Raw genomic sequence first — 20,282 nt, 5'->3', positions numbered from 1 at the left:
TTTAATGAGAGCTTCACTGTATTTGGCCGACGGGGTCGTAAAGATACGGGACGTAAAGAGCTGTTATCGATCGACTGCTGCTTCCTCTCTCAATTTGCCTTTGCAATGTACATAAAAACCCGTTTTTCGGTTAGGCTGCTGCTTTACAATAAACTCTTTTATTCGTTGAACTTTAGTGGTTGAAGTAGTCTGATGGCAGCACCTGTACGTACGAGGAATATTTTGCATCCATAAAATTTCTTTAAACTCAGCGATTACCGTGTATGTACTGTATATTAAAACGCAAACTAGGAAAATGCACCGAACTGTCCGTATGAGAAAGTCACGTTGAAGAAACGCCAGGTTTCGCAACACGGTTTGTAGTACCGGTCTTTTTCTATGTGCCGGTACCGGACTTCAGCATACATACAGGATAGATTTTGGGTTTCGCGTCAGTATGCCGAAATGGTTGAAAACTTGAACATGAAAAAGCATTACTTTCAGGGCCGACTGCGTCGATTTCTTTAATCAAGAATAGTTTTCGTGCGTGTACGTAGGTGCCATTAAAGACCATTCCAACATGTTGCACTGTACTTCAGACCTAGGGTTGGCTCAAAGGATTTTATTTAAAAAAACGGCGACAGCTGGAGGGAAGGCAACCGCATATTGTAACAGTAGCGCCCTATCTGGCTGCTGTTCTAGTGGGTTGGCGCGTTTGACCGTACCACGATGCTGTGTGGGCTGTTGGGATGAGAGGTGGCACGGCCGGCAATGATGCTGGCCGAGGAGGCTTTTACTGACATAGCACAATTACTGAATGTAACAACGGAAGTTCACGGCATGTTTAATGACAAAAACAATGCAAGACAGGGAGCAAGGTTTAGGCAAGAGTTTAACAAGCTGTAGCAAGCGGAGAGAAGAACGAATTCTAGAAAATGTAAAGGACAGCTAGCCGGTAAAATGAAGAGAGTTCATAACGTAATGATGAATCATAACTGGGTGGTCTTATGGGTGTACAACTTCTAGCGCTACAATATTGGGCGGATGGGCGCACATCGTTAATGATTAATCATGTTGTACAGATATTTGAGCAAGTAACTCTATCGTATATATTTGACGTAGGTATAATGCAGTCGCGTCGACTGCATTCTCATCATGAAACTGAACGGCAGCTCCAGCAACAACAACACCGCCAGCACATACCAGCGCCTCTGTAAAAAGAACGGCCTCTCCGAAATGGTGGAGACCAGCGCTGCCGGTTCGAATCCGGCAATATCGAAGGTTTCACTGAACTCGTAGTATTTATCCCGCCATTTGTTTTCCGCGATAAACGTCATTCGTTGTCGCTCAAACTCCGCTTGCGTCAGACTGTCAGCCAGGAGGAAGCGTTTGGAAAATTTGACGCGTGTCATCTTGTAGACTCCGATGTTATCCAGCTGCCGGTCGCTAGAGAAATCTTCCCAGTATATGAACTGAAAGGCTTGTGCTCCTTTCCAAGTGTTCACTTCCTCGATGCGGGTTGTAACAACTTTTCCCGATGACTGATTACGATGCTTGTTATGATAGCATCTCATGTGCCATACGATGGAAGGCGCACCTGCAAAAAAATGGCATCACAATTCGCCCGGTCGCAAAAAGCCGTAAATTTCAAAGATTGTTAACCAAATTTAGCATTTTGAGACTAACTACGAAAAATGATGTTATTTCTTGCCGTACCGGCTCGGACCGACTCCACGTGCTCGTTCAGATTTGCCACATCAATGAAATTCGTCAGGAACGCCATACTGGAATTACAGCAGAAGGCCTCTATTAAGTAAAGTATATAGCATACCACGAACGTCACGACGCCAGCAATTCCCTCCCGTTTTCGGTCCTCTTCCCACAAGTAAAGAGACGCTAGGACCAGGCCGGTGATGTTGCCCACGAGCAGGCAGATGCGCCAGTACGTGATGCACTTGCTGAACATTTCGCTGCAGGCCGTGCCCATGTTCTGCCATGCGCGCGCATCTTCGGGGTGGCTGGCAAAAGGACGTTCATTGTGGATGACATCAGCGTATACGGGCGGCAATGGCGGGAGAATTGCGTCTGAAGTTGAGCCGGAAGGTAACGACGGTCTACCAGTAGCGTTCGCCGTTTCGTGGAGGATTTCCTGGTAGGAAGGTGGCTGATCGGGACGAATACGAATAGACAATTCCAGCACGACGTTTACGGCGTTCCCATTATGTTCGTAGGATCCAATGTCACTGTTGACAGCTGCGCTGCTAGGCCCATCCCCATGGAATCCGGGCAATGATGCTGCCATGCCGAGCACGGATCTGCTATATCTACAATTAATTTCAAAGATTTATCCAATTTGGTTACCTACAATATTATACTATAAAGCAATACTGTGGGTGAAATATGTAAACGCAATTTTTCCTTAAACGCCTATTCTATTATCCGGATCAGCTCCGACAGTTTTATGGCGATGGGCAGACCTGTAAAGCTACGCCATTAGTCTGCACTAGTGTAGCGCGAGTGTCTCTAATCTTGATTAATTTTATGTGTTTTTATACGCATATCATAAATTATCATTATTATATACAGTACATATTTCTTTCCATTGTCCTGTTTTATGAAGCGACTAAGTTTTCGGGGACACCCCACGTTTCCCCACAGTGTCGATTCATAGGATATGGTCACAGGTAACATTACCTATGGCTATGGGCTATGAGTACTAGGCTAGGCAGGTGCTGCAAAACGCATGCAGGTTGAGACTCGGGTGTAGCCCGTAGGGAAGTGCTACTAAAATAGTAATAGCACTAGCTGATGACAGCAGATGGCGCATATAAAGTTCTTGGAAACTGCCATGCTGCACTTGCGCCTTGCGTTTGGTGGGGCTATTTCAGCATGTACTTGTACAGATAATAATTTTAAATTTCCATGCCTTACCCTAAAGGAGACGGGCCTGGAGGTCCGCTCGCCGCAATATCAGATGATAAATCAGTGGAACGACAATAAAAATCGAAATATCGTATTTTATGACTTCTTTAGCCGTGCTGGCCCTTCGATACTGATAAATTACTGCGTCCTGCGTTAAAGAAATAGAGTCTTGGTAACGAAATACAGTACGGTAGGAATTTACAAACTATCCTATCGTTTGACAGAACAACTTCAAAAAGAAAATCAATTAACGCACTTTTGGCGAAAACTTTTTAAGGCTGTTGATGAATGCAAAGCCCAAGAGTGTGCCATGTGCATCTGTATACAATACTTTACACAGCGGTTTAGTATTCAAATTTAGTGCGTTGTAACAATACGAGCATATTGTAATCATTCCTATACGATAATAATGGCTGTACGAGTGATCGCACTGCCAGACTCAGTGTACGCAGTCTCCGTGCGGCCATGGGCCACCGTCAAACTGCACTTGAGGAGGAATCGACATTCCGTCGTTTGCATAGATGCAGAACATGACACCGATTAGGGAGCGTTTAAACTGCGCTCTATACACCATAGTCAAGCTAACGATAAAAGGGGAGACGGACAGCTGCAGGCCGTTCAGGTGGACATTCCGGCCCTACTACCGGGAGATCGTGGTGCCGGTTTAATTACAGTAATGCGTGCTGCAGCTATTGACTGTCAGTCGTACGAGTGCAGGGCAGGCGTAAGCCTTAAGCGCAGAGAGACACCAGGGGAAATAGGCGTGTTTAGTGTTTAGCCTGTTCACTGTTCAGTGCGGGTGCTTGCGCGTGCACATGGACTATTTCTGGGTATTACTAAAGTCTGTGACTGTGACTGGGTGGGACTGGGTGGGAGTGGGAGTTTATGTGACTGGGACCTTCTGTGACTGTGACCGTCTGTGACTGTGCCGGACTGGGCCTGGGAGCGATGGGGACTGTGACCATTTGGGACTGGGACTAGTGTGCGCTACTTTACGCCAAATCGACCGAAAGCGCACTTCCGGTCAGTTTTTTAACCAAGTTAAAAATGCGTATGTTAAACTATTTAATCGAAATTCGTCTGACCAATCAGAAAGATAAGGCGGTAGCTCCGAACGATTGAAAGTGTCCGTGTGCTTGAGGCCATCTAGTAGCAGTTTCTTAGATCGCCAACAGTTCATTTATTTTACAGTAAAACTTCCTCTTACGTACACTCCCAAGATACGTACACCTCTATCTTAAGTACAAAAAATTCTGTACCGAAACTCTCCGTAGACTACAGTACAGGGGGGAACCTCTACCTGACGTACACCTCCACGATGCGTACACGTACACCTTTTCTCTGTACCGCCTAAGCATTGAACTGTACGCAATCACCTCGAATATACGTAAACCGGGGAGTTAGCATTTATTTTTTTAAATATTTGATGGGAAAATTGTGAAAATCTAAAGGAGCTAGCTCAAAATTGTACGTTGTTTTTTGTTCTGAACTGATTCGGACGATGTTTTCTGTTTGAACTATGTGGGAGAGACTATTTCCGCCTGCTTATATGCTGTAAAAAGATAAAACTGTGTGTGAACTGTGAACTAATGCAGAATATAGCATATGCAGTACATTTCAGAACTGCACGCAGTGTACAGTGCAGCATAATGCAATACACTGAGTATTCCGCGGTGGGGCACTGCCCTCGTTATACAGTCCCCCCAGGGGGGCTTGGGGGTGGCGATTCTATGTTACGTACACCTCTGAGATACGTACGAAAATTTTTGAACGGAGGTGTACGTATCTTGGAGGTTTCACTGTACCTGAAATTGTGTGATATCAGCGTATTTTTTTACGAAAGCAAATTCTTTGATAATTATGAAGTAGCTAATTGCTTAATAAACAGCAGCAAATTAGTACACCGATAACCGTAATTTACGTTCTTCGGTAACTACATGTATGAATTTACTGTGAGCCTGTGATTACATAACTGCGGTCAATTTAAAACTCATGACAGTCTGTGGAAAAATTATCGGAAATATGAAATTTCTGTACGCTGTTATCAAAGGCATTCAAAGTGGACCTCTTTAATATGAGGCGTCATTGATGTCTAACAATAAAATTTTGTTGCATGGATAACATTTATTATTAAGGCTACAATTTAAATATATAATTTCAATTAATTTGCTAGAAACTGGGATTGCTAGAAACAGTGAAGCGAACAGCAAGATTTTTTAATCTGGCGCAGCACCCGTGGGTGGCATGCGATAGCGACAACTTCGGGACGCATACCGAGCGCGCACCTGCTTCGCGGCCCAGGCTCAAACTCGGACTTGGACTCGGACTTGGACTCTAAAACTTGGACTTCACTTGGGCTCTAAAACTCGGACTTCACTTGGACTCTAAAACTCGGACCTTACTTGGACTCTAAAACTTGGACTTTATGACTTGGACTTGGAATTAGGCGTTTCTCATGTTTCTCATGTCTTCTTACGTTTCTCCATGTTTTCTTAGGTTTCTTAGGTTTCTTAGGTGCACTTAGGTTTCTTTGGTGTTCTTAGTTTTTCTGGTCTTTTAGGTTTCTTAGGTTTCTCAGGTTTCTTAGGTTTCTAAGGTGTTCTTTGGTTTTTTTGGCTTGTCTTAGGTTTCTTAGGTTTTTCACGTTTCTTAGGTTTCTTAGGTTTTTTAGGTGTTCTTAGGTTTTTAGGTCTCTTAGGTTTCTTAGGTTCGTTAGGCTTCTTAGGCTTCTTAGGTTTCTTAGGTTTCTCAGAATACCAAAGAATACCTAGATAACCTAAGAAATGTTAGTAACCTCAGAAACCTAAGAACACCCAACAAACCTAAGAAAACCAAAGAAACCAAAGAACACCTTAGAAACCTAAGAAACCTGAGCAACCTAAGAAACCTATGAAGACAAAGGAAACCGAAAAAACCTAAGAATGCTAAGAAACCTAAAAAACCTAAAAAACCTGAGAAACCTGAGAAAGCATGAAGAAACGTAAGAAGACTTGAGAAACGCCTACAACCAAGTCTAGGTCATAAAGTCCGAGTCTTAGAGTCCAAGTGAAGTCCAAGTTTTAGAGTCCAAGCGAAGTCGAGTTTCAAGTGAAGTCAAGTTTATAGTCAGATCCAACAACTTGGCAGGCCCTGCTTCGCACATCGATTTTAAAATGCTAAAAAGCTGTCGGGGCATAGGTAAGGGGCATATATTCTAGAATTTGGTGGTTAATTCGCTCAGAAATAGCCTATAAAAGATAGTCCATAAATCACGTAAGCAATGTAAATAATTTACTGTATTTCGATCGTTCATTTCTTCCGCGCGGGGTTTACTACTAGTACTCTGTAGTCAGAAAATAATTTGCACCGAGCGCGAAGCGCCAGGTGCCCTTCGTCAAGAGCATAAAATTTGTCTGACGCCACGAAGAGCGTACGTCACGCTTTTCCAATTCCACAAGTCCAATACCATTTCCCAGTGGTACTGGCGCTCGCGCTCGTGCAATGATGTGGTTCGCAACCACCGCTAGTAAGTACTAGAAGAGCACGTACGCGTGTCACTTACCGTAAGTTACTTACCGTTAAAAGTAACCTATGTAAGTTCTGCAGCGAAATAATTGTTACTTACCGTAAGTAACAATTATTTTTCCACTTTCTTAAAAGGCGTTTCCTAACCTCCTATGTTTGTACATCCAGCCCCTGCTCCAGTCAATATCGCGCGATGCGCTGTTACATATTTCAGAGTTCATGCAGTTTTTGAATTATTTTTTTTATGGACAAGACCAGGGAGAGACCAGAGCTTTTGTGTTGCAAAATTTTTTAATGAAAATTTTGTTGTGTAAAATTTTATTGACGACAATTAATGCATTAAAGGTGCAAAATTTTAAAAAGAAGGCTTCAGTTTAAAACTGGCCGGAAGTGCGCTTTCGGTCGATTTGGCGTAAAGTAGCGCACACTAGTCCCAGTCCCAAATGGTCACAGTCCCCATCGCTCCCAGGCCCAGTCCGGCACAGTTACAGATGGTCACAGTCACAGAAGGTCCCAGTCACATAAACTCCCACTCCCACCCAGTCCCACCCAGTCACAGTCACAGGCTTTAGCAATACCCACTATTTCTCTCTGGGTGCCTCTCTGCAACTGCACCTACCTGACGCGTTTCACATCCCCTGCCCACATTAATTTTGTACGAGTACAAAAGATGATATTTTGTTGCACACTAGTAATCGATAATTAGTTCCAAATAGATTACAGTTTTTCGTATCGAAAAAAGATTCATTCTGTAGCCTGCATCTATGCAACGACGGAATGTCGATTCCTCCTCAAGTGCAGTTTGACGGTGGCCCATGGCCGCACGGAGACTGCGTGCACTGAGTCTGGCAGTGCGGTACCACAGACGCGTTTGCATGAAACGTACGTAACTTTTTTACACTTTGGAGGGTCAATTTCTACCCTGGCACGTAAACTTACTCGTCTTCTTATTTGTTATTTCATTTTTTGCTGACTCATTCATCGTTTTTTACGCGTCGCGCCGTTACCCTTCGCGTAACGGTTACCGAAATGTAATTGACCTCCACCAATATTATCACAGAGGCAGCCATAAGTCGGCTGTCCGTGGTGATCTCAGCGAGGGAGGGCGGTCAGATGAAGTTCTGTCTGTTGAGGAAATTCCGAAAAATGGCGATGGAGCGGAATCGATCCGCTGGCTACCGAGTGAGATCCACGTAGCACAGCCACTGTGCCGTCGCCGCTGTTGGCGAAGATCAAGAGATTTGTGCTTGAGCTTGAGCCAACCAGGATAGGCGGCGGATGGGCGGCTGCTGTGTGTAAAGAAGATTCTCCTCTTACAATATTGTAACGCCCGTTACCTGTATTTGCGTGTACTGTATGTATGCCTAACGGTCACTCCTGTTCGCCCATTCGTTATACATGTATCTGTTCCTCCTACTTGCCTCTAGGCATTTACATACAGCCATCTCATCGCATGCTGACCGATGGTCATTCCTCAACACTTCACTTTTCCTTTTTCCTTTCTGCCAGTTGATGAATAAAGTTACAAAACGTACAGTTTGCCGGTTTGCTTAGCGTACGCATTCACACACAGACCGTAGCCACACGCTACATTTGGTGCCGAAGACTTTGGTCTGACCGTGACCTTTTTGGTTTTGCTGTTGCGACGACGCAATCCCGTCGCCCGCCGCCGCCGCCGTCTATTGCTCTCCCACCCCGTTGCTCTCCCATCTGTTTTCCTTCCCATCCGGACTGATCACCCGGATCCCTACCGCCCGGTCTCTCCTCTTGCCTATCCGCACGCGGCGCTGCTTCGTACACACCCGGCTTCATCGCTCGGTAAGTTTGCACCACCGGCCACCGGCCGCTTTCCGTTGCGCAGATATTTGCGTTCAGCCATTTACACTATAAACGCATCTCTGTTTGTATTGCCATCATTGTGGTATTGCTTTTAAAATTTCCACGGTATTAAGTTTTATCGCCTATTTATCACTTATCGCTGAACTTGTCACTTTTATTTTATATGTATACTACTACAATCTTGTATTAGCCTGCGTTTTCCCTTGAAATCTCGAAAATATAAAAAAAAAACCGACTTACGTTCATATTGTTTAACTGGCCTGAATAAAACCTGAGTTTAACAGCGTTTTGCGACTTTCGTTTATTGTGCCTCTTTGCGGTACTTATTTGCACTTAACTATTATCTATTCAGTATTTGTTGTTTGGTATCTTGAAAATTCGTTAGCACATCTTCATTCGCATACCGTTTTAAAATTCTGTTTTCATATAGAAAAATTTTGTTTTGATTCCGACCAGGGTTGCGAACTCAACAAATTACACAACTTCTTCTTTTTTATTTTAAAGTTCGTTTCATCAATCCAGCATTTCAATTTTATAATCTTACCTAATACTGCTTACTATCATCTTGCTCCACATATTGTGCTATACCTAAATACAAAAAAACCATAATTGTGCCATAACTAAATACGTACAAAAATCAATCGAGTGTTTCTATTCGCAATCTTTTTTTTTTGCACATTGGTTTGCTTGCACGATTATCCGTCTTGTTATATTTGATACCGACAACTACGAGTCCTGTATGTTTTCGTACCTTATCGCTGCGCACCGGCATTTTCGTGCACGACACAGATTCCTTAATTTCTGCATTCACACAGTGGCCAGACAGTCTCGCACATACCTATAGACAGTGGATGCAGAACAGCGCTCTTTTTGCTCAGCCGCCGCTACCGGTATAACGCACATAATCAGCATTCTTCTCCAGCATCTTGCTAGCTAACAGTGCTATAGTTTGTCACGGCCGCCGACGGCAGCCAGGATCATTAAATAGCCGCTTTCTGTAGCCAGGATCATTAGACAGCTATAAAATATTCTGTGTCGCAGCATTCAGCCACTATCAGTACCCGTTTTAATTACTTTCTCAGCCATGACAGCATTCAAACAGGCTTCTCCACCTTAGTCAGCATTCTCATTAAGACACTGCTCAGGTGCATAGTTCTATCTTCCAAGGAGCCATTAATTTTCGTTTCTCATCACTGTACGCTAGAGCGTCACTTGCCCAGTCACCGCTAAAAGCGCAGTCCATTATCCAAAACGCCATAAATCTCGTTCTACCGTAGCTTTCTACCATTAGCGATCGCTTTTCCCACTATCACACCTGGCAGTTACCTTTTCTTCTGCATCTGTTCCCCAGGCTTTGCCAGCATTACGGTTCACTTACCTATCGTTAATTTCGGCGTTTTACCTTCTCGGCTCATTAGTACTATACGTATACTCGCTATTCGCTAACTCCTTAGCCAGGTTTTCTTTGCTCACCGCGCCGACTGCATTGTCTCAAGTGTCCAGGTGCTCGATACAGCCTCTATAGCCCACATCTGCCGGTCACGCCTGTCTCCCTCGCCCGTTGTCCTCATCTTCCATTACAGTGACCTCAGCTGCTCGCCCTCTGCAAACTGTGTGCATCCGGGCCCAGTGCCTGGTGCGGCGCTACGAACATTCCGTTCGGCACCGCTCGCACGTTCTGTTCAAGTGGCGGGAAACGCGTGCACAATAGACGGCTACCCTGCCCTCTGGTTTGTGGCCCTTCAGGCCGGGGCGAGGCGTTACTTGGGTTAGATCGCAACTAATAAATTGTAGTTTTGCACATCACTTTAATTTAAAATAATTAATTTTGCAATCCCAGCAGTCACCCACGCAACACTTTTAAAGTTTTCGCGCCCAACCGCGGGTGACGTCCATAGCTTAGACGGCCTCCACGCGCCGGCAGACGGCCTCCACGTGCCGGTTTATACGGCCTCCAGGTGCCGGGTTCGCGAAGCGACGCGCATGTTCGCGCAAAAGTCCGTTAAAACGCTACACCATGTCAAAACGTTCAGCTAGTGACGAACGGCATACCGCCGGATTCTCAGCGCTCAGTCCGTTAAAACGCTACACCATGTCAAAACGTTCAGCTAGTGACGAACGGCATACCGCCGGATTCTCAGCGCTCAGTAAACCCGTCGATCTGGCCGAAGTTGCGCCCCGCTCTCCAGTCGATCCGCAAACCCGATTGGCGCGGACCGGCCTAGCGGGCGTGAGTCCCGCCAGTTGGACCGGTGCGCGAACGTGGTCGAGCTGGATGCTCTGGCCGCCGCCCTGGAGCGTACAGGGCTCGGATCCACCATCGACATCCCGCGCTTCAGTGGAAAAGCAGGCGAGAATGTTGCCGCATGGCTGGAAAATTATAATCTTACGGCCTTAGCGAACGATTGGACTGAGACAAAGCAGTAAAAAATTTCCTCAATATATCGACGCATTCGCGCGTACCTGGTATATACAGCTACGCGAAACGGAACCCTCACAGTTGAGAACTGGAACCTTTTAGAGGCCGCGCTGCTTACCCACTTCCGGCCGCCGGATTTTGTCGATAACGTTAAGCGCCAGTTGCGCAATCGTAAGATTAGGGAAAACGAATCATTGACGGATTACGTCAATGACGTGTTATATATGTGTAGTACGGTCTCACCCACAATGTCCGACTCCGAAAAGGTTGATTATTTAATTCGTGGACTTCATGGCGATTTACTTGAACGTCTTGTGCCCATGAAACCAAAGACACCGGAGGAGTTTTTGGCCGACTGCAACACCGTATTTGATTTGCAGCGCCTTATGCGCCGCAAGATCAACGATACGGAAACAAGGGAATGTGATTCAGTTAACATACCGGACGTAGAAAATCGTTTTTTCGACCGCAACTATTGTCAGAATAAATTTCGTCATACTTTTAACCGCGATTCCCGTTATTGTTCGTTTTGTAAACGTACAGGTCATGTAACGGAAGCTTGTCGGCGGCGCCCGCCGTACCACCAGTCTCGCGCATCGTGTTCGTTCTGTCAGCGCACGGGTCATTCAGTTTACGAATGCCGGTCATGGCAAGCCCGCCGTCGCCCAGCCCCAGACCGCCAGTGCAGTTTCTGTTTTCGGACTGGCCACAGTGAAGCCGAGTGCCGCACAAAGGCACGCGTTTTGACGATGCGCAGGTCAACGCAACGCAAACAGTCTACCCACAAAGCAATCATCTTTCGAGCCACTCATCCAGTGCGCACAACATACCCAATCGGCATTTTCAAAATAAGCCATTTCAGCGATCAGTAGGAACAGACCATATTGTGAGTTTCACCATAAATATGGACATTCCACTGAAATGTGTCGTGCTCGTGCTGCCGGCTCGCAGCCTCCTGGCGCGCCTTATACTCGTACTAATAATAATCACCGTACACATATTACTACAAACTAACTTCCGCACTAATCCGCCTACCGGTAATAATTTTCAAACTTTAACGTCTAATATTTCCAATAATACTCCTAACGCGGGACCGGGCGCTAACACTGGTACTTACACGCCTCGACCGCTGAATACGTTATCGGTTATGCAACTCAATTCTATCTCTATCCCTATTCCGCATGCCCTTCCTATAATACGGGTTACTGTTAATGGGCAGCCGTATAATATGCTTTTAGATACTGGCGCAGCAACTAACGTCTGTAGCTCTGATTTTGCATCTTCTTCCGGTTTTCCGGTAGCGGAGCCGCTTCAAAGGTCTTGCTAATTGATGGTTCCGTTATTCCGCTGCTTGGTACAGTACGTGTACCGCTTACGGCACTAGGGTACACCGAAACAGTTGTCTTCAACATTTTGCCGACGCTCGGTTCCGACAAAGATCTTATTCTCGGTTACGAAACGCTTGGTCTTTTGGTGCCGTCATCGATACGGCCAATCGTACAGTCTTCTGTGCGCCCTGTCGTATGTTGCGCAGTACAGCCTGCACCACCGGTCGGGACCACAACGCCTCCGTCGCCGCCTCAGTGCGCCCGGCCCTCACCGGTGTCAATCGCTCCCATAGAGCCCTCCTCTGATTTTGTCCAGCCGTCGCATGTTGATGCCGATAATAATTTCAATTTTTCTTGCTTATCTCTCGGCACTACCTCGATGGTAATCAACTATCCAGTGTCCTTGCGTTATTACGCTTTCATAAAACGTTTTTCCTACACCGACGCGCCCACTTGGCTGCGCGTATAGCTTCGAAATGCACATCGATACCGGCACGCATTTGCCAATTAACTGTCCTCCTTATCGCACAAACCTCCTTGAGCGTTCTCATATTCAGGCTCAGCTGGATGAGCTCCTTAGGCTTGATCTTATTGAACCCTCTTTTGGCCCCTGGGCGTCCCTGCCTTTCTTGTTCCGAAAAAGAATAAACAGATGCGGTTTGTTATAAATTACTCTAAACTCAACGCAATTACTAAGAAAATGGCATATCCCTTGCCTCGGATCGACGATATTCTTGATTCCCTAAGCGGATGTCTCTATTTTACCACGCTCGATATGAAGGCAGGATACCACCAGGTGCCCCTTGCCTTGTCAGCTCGCGAAAAGACCGGTTTTGTCGTTAATGGTAAACACTACCATTACAAAGTTGTTCCTTTGGCCTTACGAACGCACCTTCGATTTTCCAGTGTATAGTCAATACCGTATTATCGGATTTCTTGTGGCAGTTTTGCTTAGCATACATTGATGATATTATCATCTATAGTAAAAGTTTTACCGAACATCTCGCACACGTTAATCTTGTATTAGGACGCCTTCAAGACGCAAATCTGTTGTTAAATCCAGATAAATGCTTATTTGCTAGCCAGGAAGTAAAACTTTTAGGATTTATCGTTACGCCCACGGGCACTCAACGGACCCAGACAATGTCCGGGCCATCTGTAAACTACCTACTCCTAAAAAATTTAAAAGAACTTAAAACGGTCCTTGGTAAATTAAATTATTTTAGAAAACATATTAAAAATTTTTCCAGTATTGCGACACCGCTTACAAAACTGGACCGCGTCGGGGTAGCCTTCGAATGGGGCGCGGAGCAACAGGCTGCTTTAGATTATTTCAAGGCTTCTTTAGTATCGTCCCCGATACTTCGTCATTATAACCCAGCTCTTCCAGTTACGGTCCATACCGACGCATCCGGTTATGGTATTGGCATTGTGCTTCTCCAGCCCCACGGCGCTGATGACCTTTTACATCCGATTGCATACGCGAGCCGTACTCTTTCCTCCACAGAACAGCGCTGGTGCGCCACCGAGCGCGAATGTTTTGCCTCTACTGGGCCTTTTGCAAGTTTCGGCCTTACCTTATTCCGGGACATGTTACGGTTGTCACGGACCACCACGCGCTGTGTTATCTTTTATCTAAATCTTTTAATAATAATAAACTAACTAAATGGGCTTTATTCTTATCTGAATATAATTTAACTATAGTTTACAAAAGCGGTAAAACTCACGGCGACGTCGACTGTTTAAGTCGTTGCCCTTCCCGAGGACGCCATTGAAACGTCGTTGCATCCTTTGTTTACATTCGGGTCACTGGACGTGGCTGCGCTTCAGCGCAAGGACAAGTCTATCAGCCGAATCATTAATATGTTAGAAACTCCGATCAACGAACTTTCAGTGACGCCCGCAAGATTGTTCGAACCTTTATGCTTAAAGACAATATTTTATATAAGCACTTTATTCGTGAAGGTCAGTCGTACAACTTACTGTATGTTCCTCGCGCATTGCGCCGGCAGGTTTACAGTTTTCGCATGATAACCAGCTCACCGGCCACTTGGGCTTTGCCAAGACGTGGAGCGCGTTAAAACCCGCTTCTACTGGACAAATATCGTAACCTCAGTTCGCCTTTACGTGCAGTCCTGTTTAACCTGCCAGACGCGGAATCCGAATAACAGTACTCAGTTAGGCTTACTTCAAAATTACTCTGTGGCAAAGTATCCGTTCGCCGTCATATCCATCGACCTTATGGGGCCGCCCGGTTTCTTACTCAGATACGAAGTACATTGTTGTAGTAGTCGATCACTTTAGTAAGTTTGCCGTTGCTGGCGCATTAAAAACTAAAGAAGCCATTGAGATAGCCAACTTTCTTGTCAACTGTGTTTTGCTAACTTTCTCTTCCGCAAAAAATTGTATCAGACAACGGCTTAGAATTTTGTAATCAAGTTTTCGATCAGGTGTTAAATATTTTGAATATTAAGCATTTGCACTCATCGCCTTACCATAGCCAAGGAAATGCGCCCGTCGAACGCGTAAATCGCTCTTTACTCGAAATAATTTCCAAATACGTTGACCTTTATCACAAAGACTGGTCACTAGTCTTACCATATGCGGTATACGCCTACAACACTTCCGTTCATACTACGACGAAGTTTTCTCCCTTTTCCTCATGTTTGGTAGAGAGGCTACAATGCCGGTGGATCTTGTGTTGCCCACCGAGCCTACGCAGTTGTCTCGCAATCTAATCGACCGCTTCTCCGAAATTTCAGAAATCGTTGTTGCGAACGTGGAAGCTTCTCAAAACACTAATCTCAGCTATCATAACCAGTTCTTAAAGGACGCTCAGTTTGCTATCGGCGACCTGGTCCTTCTTCATAAACCTACGTTTAAACTCAGGACGTCAAAAAAGCTTACCCATATGTTTCGTGGTCCCTACACGATTACTAAACAGCTCGGTCCAGTTACATACTTACTCACCAATTTGCGTGGTAACCAAAAGACCGAGGTTGCTCATATTTCTCGTCTTCGTCCGTTTCACGATCGCGCTGCGTTTACCTCCGATTCCGATATTTCGGACCGCGATCGGCTACGGATTTTCTTGTTACCAGTCGGTGACCGCGACACTCACCGCCAGGCACGCGCCGCCGTTGTATCGCTTCTTGATAACTACCGCCCGCTTTACCACGCCACTGAGACCACCATCCTCCAGACCGTCAATTCGTTCGAACTGACGGTCACGCCATATCACACCTGCTTTTACAGCGGGGATTGGGCTGTTCCTTTCTTTGGGCGCCCAAAGTGCCACGGTGCCCCGCTACCACTCCTCGCATCCGCGACCGCAGTCGCCGCCGACCCCACCGTCACCACCACCGGCTGCAGAGTACACTATTCGCTTAACACCACGTGTGCCGGCCGTGGCCACACATTTGGCCTTTTTCCTCATGGCCGCACTCCTCCTCCGCCATGCCGGCGCTACCGGCACATCCGGACACATTGTCCAGGTGTGCGACTGTCAGCACCCACGCTTTGTCGGCGCACTGGACCTCTCCGACTACGACTCCTGCCATCAGCCTAACCGCGCCTCCGACTTACAGGTACCGGTTTTTTATAAACTTTTCTCCGCTGTAAGTACGTCGTTCAACTTTAAAGGCTATGCCTGTAGAAGCTGGGTAAACGTACTGTACATTAGTGAATTTTTCTGGGGTTCGACGGACACTTACCAAAAATCGTATCCTGTTGTAGTAAGTGCCGTAGATTGTTGGCATATGGTCCAAACGTTAGATTGTTCAGGCAATGTTATGGTACACGACGGTCACGCATTTCGTTATGAAGCCGATCCTACAGGCTCGGCCAGCTGGCTGCATAGTAATCAGTTTCGTACTACTAACTGCGTCTTCGAGGAAGTTACCTGGAGCGAGACTGCGACAATTGTGCCGTGGTCTCCGTTCAGGGTAACCTAACTGGACAGTACCCTTCGGGTTATGCAGTTCACGGTCATACAGCTTACGTATGACGGTATACAGCTTACGTATGGCAAATAATCGATTCACCGAAACACAACATTGTTCTAAATTTCACGAGCTTCATTCCGGTTTAGGTGTTTTGATTAAGACTGATAGTACCATTTACGTCCGCGATAAACTTCGTCAAACTGATTTGTATTTTAACTTAACTGTCGTCTCCGACTGCCCCATGGCAAATGCGACAAATTATCCCTCTTTGACGACCAATCCCTTCTGCTACAAATTTTAATCGTTCAACACAATTACCGCTTAATTTAACCTCCCACACCACAATTTCTCAACATGTAGATATTTCTAAGCTTACTGTGCGTTTACAAGTCTTTTATACGTCGGCTATCCATCAACATAACCAGTGGTTACTAGATACCATGTCCGACCAGATTAATAATCTAATTGCCGATAGTAACAATATTTTTTGTAAACTCCGTCAAAATAAAAGCACGATCTTTTCCTCCTTTCGAAACTCTCTCCAGTTCGTGCAGCACACGCTTTTAATCTTCCTCTCTGTAACCACCTTGATGTACATGGTAATACTGCCATTCTCCGTACTTGTACTTCCTTAAATACCACTTTTCATGCTGTATTCACTAAGTGCGGTCCTGAACCTATTACATCTATACATAATTCTAATTTCACAATTGGTAAAGATGGTTTCACTCTGCATCCATTTTCCACATGTTTCTGGTCAAACGGCATTACCAACTTTAATGGATACTCGTATATTTATAATAACATTTCCTGGGTACCTCTGAACTTTACCAAATTCTCGAAGAAAATCCACTTCCGCTCCTTTTTCGTTACACCGGTAGACCATATTTTTCACTCTCTGTCTGATATTACTAATAAAGAATCTTCCACTTAATATGATTGCTGAATTGTCTGCCTTACTGCAAAATTCTAAATCTACGGTTTTAATGATTTAATGCTAAATACTAATCAGATAGAAACAAGTACTGTACATATGTCATTTATTGAGCGCATAAAGACAGTGTCTGTACTATTACTCGTCTTTGGCCTTCTGGCCGGATTCCTGTATCTTGGAATCCGTACAGGCTGCTTGCAGTGTTTTTCGCCTGCCTGCGGGCGTGTGTATCATCATGTTGTTTCAAGTTTTCAGTACCTCTGCCAGACTTCAGAACGCACCTCCGCATTTACCAACGCGTCCCGGCGGTAACCTATGCAACCGAGCCGGACGATGTCATCATCCCTCTGCCTACTCCGCCACCAAAACAACCGCAGCCCCGCCGGGTTGTTCTGCGATATCCGCATTAAAACCGCGCAGGCGACCGGACATTGTCCTCATTGGACCGGCTGATGGCTATATATGCCGTTCCTAATGGATATCGTACTCGCCGCCTAATGGCTCAACTATTATGGCACCTTATCGGATCCCGTTAGTGGATTCCTTAATACCACCTCACTGGCCGTTTATGGACGGATCGTTAATTACTCTTTTCATCTTTAGCCATTGTACAATGTACACGCTTCCAGTGCGTATTAATGTTATCTCTCTTGTGGCTTCGATGAGGACATCTTCAGACTTGCATGGGGCAATGTAACGCCCGTTACCTGTATTTGCGTGTACTGTATGTATGCCTAACGGTCACTCCTGTTCGCCCATTCGTTATACATGTATCTGTTCCTCCTACTTGCCTCTAGGCATTTACATACAGCCATCTCATCGCATGCTGACCGATGGTCATTCCTCAACACTTCACTTTTCCTTTTTCCTTTCTGCCAGTTGATGAATAAAGTTACAAAACGTACAGTTTGCCGGTTTGCTTAGCGTACGCATTCACACACAGACCGTAGCCACACGCTACAATATTATTAAAGTAACGATTTTGTATGTGGGCGGAAGCAGAATGACACGGTTTGAAAGGTGGCACCGGGAACGTGCGCTAGCACATGCAGCGGTGCGGCCTTTTAATATTTGACTGATTGTGAGTGTTTCCGTTGCACTTCGCATAATGTGGATGAGCGATTGTTAAAACTGTACGTATACTCAAGATCATCAGTGGTTGGCAATTTGCACCTATCGTTAAATTTAAGCAATGTGTAAAAAAATTCGACAAAGTTTCATGGGACATGATATCATTGTTCTATCGTATGAAAGCAACTTCAACGAAGTATTTCATAACGCCCCGAGCATAGCGGGGTAAAGGAAAAAAACCCAGTAACCAAGCCCGCACAAAATGGGACTAAGCGGTGCGGAAGAACAGACCTGATTCGATTTTCAACAGAATTCATGCATCTGATCTGACCGCAGGCAGCACTGTGCTATATTCCAAGCTTTTTAACATACGCATAATCCATCCGCCGTGACTGCATCTTGATCATCAAACTAAACGGCAGTTCCAGCAATAAAAATACCGCCAAAATATAGCAGTGCATCTGTAAAAAGAACGGCTTATCTTCCGTTGTCGAGGCCATCAGCGCCGGCTCGAAACCGGCAATCTCAAAGGACTCAGTGAGACTGTACTCTTTGTCCCGCAAGCGATTGATGGCGACAAATCCATCGCGTTGCCCTTCGAAGGCCGTTCGCGCCGCGCTGTCGGCCAGGACGAACTGCTTCGAAAACTTGATGCGGGTCTGCTTAAAGGCTTCGATGGCATCCAGTTGCTGAGGACTAGAGACCTCTTCGCAGTGGGCGTATTCGAAGGATGCATCTCCACTCCATGTGGTTACTTTGACCGTGTAAGACTGTATTCGGGTGTGGCGATTGCGCCCGGTGCCCGTGGTTACCGTACGTGTGCGCCTTTCGTGGTGGAAACATTCCATGTGCCATGCAATCTCCGCTTTTGCTAAGATTACAAAATAAATTCAGAGTTCAGAAGGATGCTATGAAGCTGGTTCTTGTTTAGAATCGTCTGCATGGTTAAACGCGTTTTATAGCAAAGTGTCAAGAGGATCTAAATATAATTTGAGTTTGGATACATGAAAATGCGTATTTTATTACTGCATTTTTAATATAATTGGGTACGATTTCGCGATCTCGGCAACCAAATGTTACTTATATTCCTCATTTTTCCCTTTTTTAAGAGTGCTTTAAAGGGTAAGTTGAAGTGGGCGTACACGAAATTTGCACGATGTACTATTTTTTTAAAGAAAAGAAAACCTACTACTCTGTACATGTGCGGACAATTAATTGTACCTGATCGGATGCTTTGCACGTGTTGTTCTAGTTCCGCAATGGACAAGACATTGCTGAGGAATTTCATATTGGAGTTATAGCAGCATGTATCAATGATGTACCACAGACCGAACACTCCCAACAGTATCCATCCGGTCCAAAGCGGCCAGGTCACATCGGTGATCGTGTTGCGCGCCAGAACAAGGAAGACGATCCCCATGATGATACCACACTGCACGATCATGCGGCAGCAGTTGACGGCGTTACAAAACTCATCACAAGCCACCTCCGGATCTTCCCAATCCCGTCCTTCCGAAGGCACAAACGCGGGAGGCTGTCCGGGTCCAAATAGATCTTCGTACAGTGGCGGTAGGGGAAGGTTAAGGGGCTCTGTCGGAAGATCCTCTCCCGACGCGTCAAGCATCGGTGTGCTGTGCGTGGCCTCTTTATAGGAGGGCGGATCGTCGCGGAAGGCCCCCGCGGAGGATGACGGTACGTCCATATGAATGCGGGTACTGTCATCGCCGGGATTGTTGATAAACGGGTCGAGAGTAATCGAAGTTTCCGCCGGCGCGCTGGGATTCGGCATAAATACTGCCTTCTCGGAATGTTTGCTGCGTTCAAGCGAGTACCTTGCCTTTTATACTGTCGCTGTTGTGTCGGTGGAATGGGCCTTAACAATTTGACGTGGGTCATCCGATAATTCCCAGAAACGTGGCGCTGAATAATGCAGAATGTGAGAGACACAAAATGTTAAGTATTTGCATAAAGCGATTACATAGACAGATCAAAGTTACACCAAATAAAATGCACCAACGTCTAAACCTATAGCAGTCATATCGTCATATCATGTGGCGACTGCCGTCTGGTTACTTTTAATGAAGAGCGAAAGAATACAAGAAAATAATAAAAAACTAATTAGGTACCTAGTTGCACGGTGGACAGCAAGCATAATCAAGGCGATGAGACTCTATTGGAAAAATAACAGCGAAAAACTGCAAAGTATTTTCGAGCTAGCGGCGAGCTGCAGCGTAAAACATAACTCGGATGAAGAGGTATACATACTAACCGCTGAACATGTTGGATAGCGAGTACGGTATGTACAAACTGTAGTTTATCGTAGTCCCGTAGCGTGCGTCGTG

The 20,282-nt window shown here is 45.6% G+C and overlaps 1 protein-coding gene across 1 annotated transcript; it reads right to left on the bottom strand.

Annotated features, from left to right (window-relative positions):
* Nucleotides 1-1,049: 1,049 nt before the first annotated feature.
* LOC129596804 (uncharacterized) lies at nucleotides 1,050-20,198 on the bottom strand. The gene is made up of 5 exons (XM_055494173.1): nucleotides 20,067-20,198; nucleotides 19,162-19,860; nucleotides 18,313-18,811; nucleotides 1,696-2,303; nucleotides 1,050-1,576 (listed from the first exon to the last, which is right to left on the bottom strand). Exons 2-5 carry the CDS (start codon nucleotides 19,727-19,729, stop codon nucleotides 1,080-1,082), a joined length of 2,172 nt encoding a protein of 723 aa, XP_055350148.1. The 5' UTR covers nucleotides 19,730-19,860; nucleotides 20,067-20,198; the 3' UTR covers nucleotides 1,050-1,079.
* Nucleotides 20,199-20,282: the final 84 nt, after the last annotated feature.

This window comes from Paramacrobiotus metropolitanus, unplaced genomic scaffold (assembly GCF_019649055.1).
Source record: "Paramacrobiotus metropolitanus isolate TYO unplaced genomic scaffold, Prichtersi_v1.0 Parri_scaffold0000096, whole genome shotgun sequence".
Lineage (NCBI taxonomy): Eukaryota > Metazoa > Tardigrada > Eutardigrada > Parachela > Macrobiotidae > Paramacrobiotus > Paramacrobiotus metropolitanus.
The sequence above is the reverse complement of the archived record's forward strand: the minus strand, read 5'-3'. Positions and strand labels throughout refer to the sequence as shown.

What these genes read in the sequence shown, in the direction of transcription:
- LOC129596804 (XM_055494173.1), bottom strand. Translation starts at nt 19,729, where the DNA reads ATGCCGAATCCCAGCGCGCCGGCGGAAACTTCGATTACTCTCGACCCG. An exon ending in CGTGCAAAGCATCCGATCAG is followed by an intron (nt 18,812 to 19,161) that starts GTACAATTAATT and finishes TTGTAATCTTAG; the next exon opens with CAAAAGCGGAGATTGCATGG. An exon ending in TCACGGCGGATGGATTATGC is followed by an intron (nt 2,304 to 18,312) that starts GTATGTTAAAAA and finishes AATTAATTGTAG; the next exon opens with ATATAGCAGATCCGTGCTCG.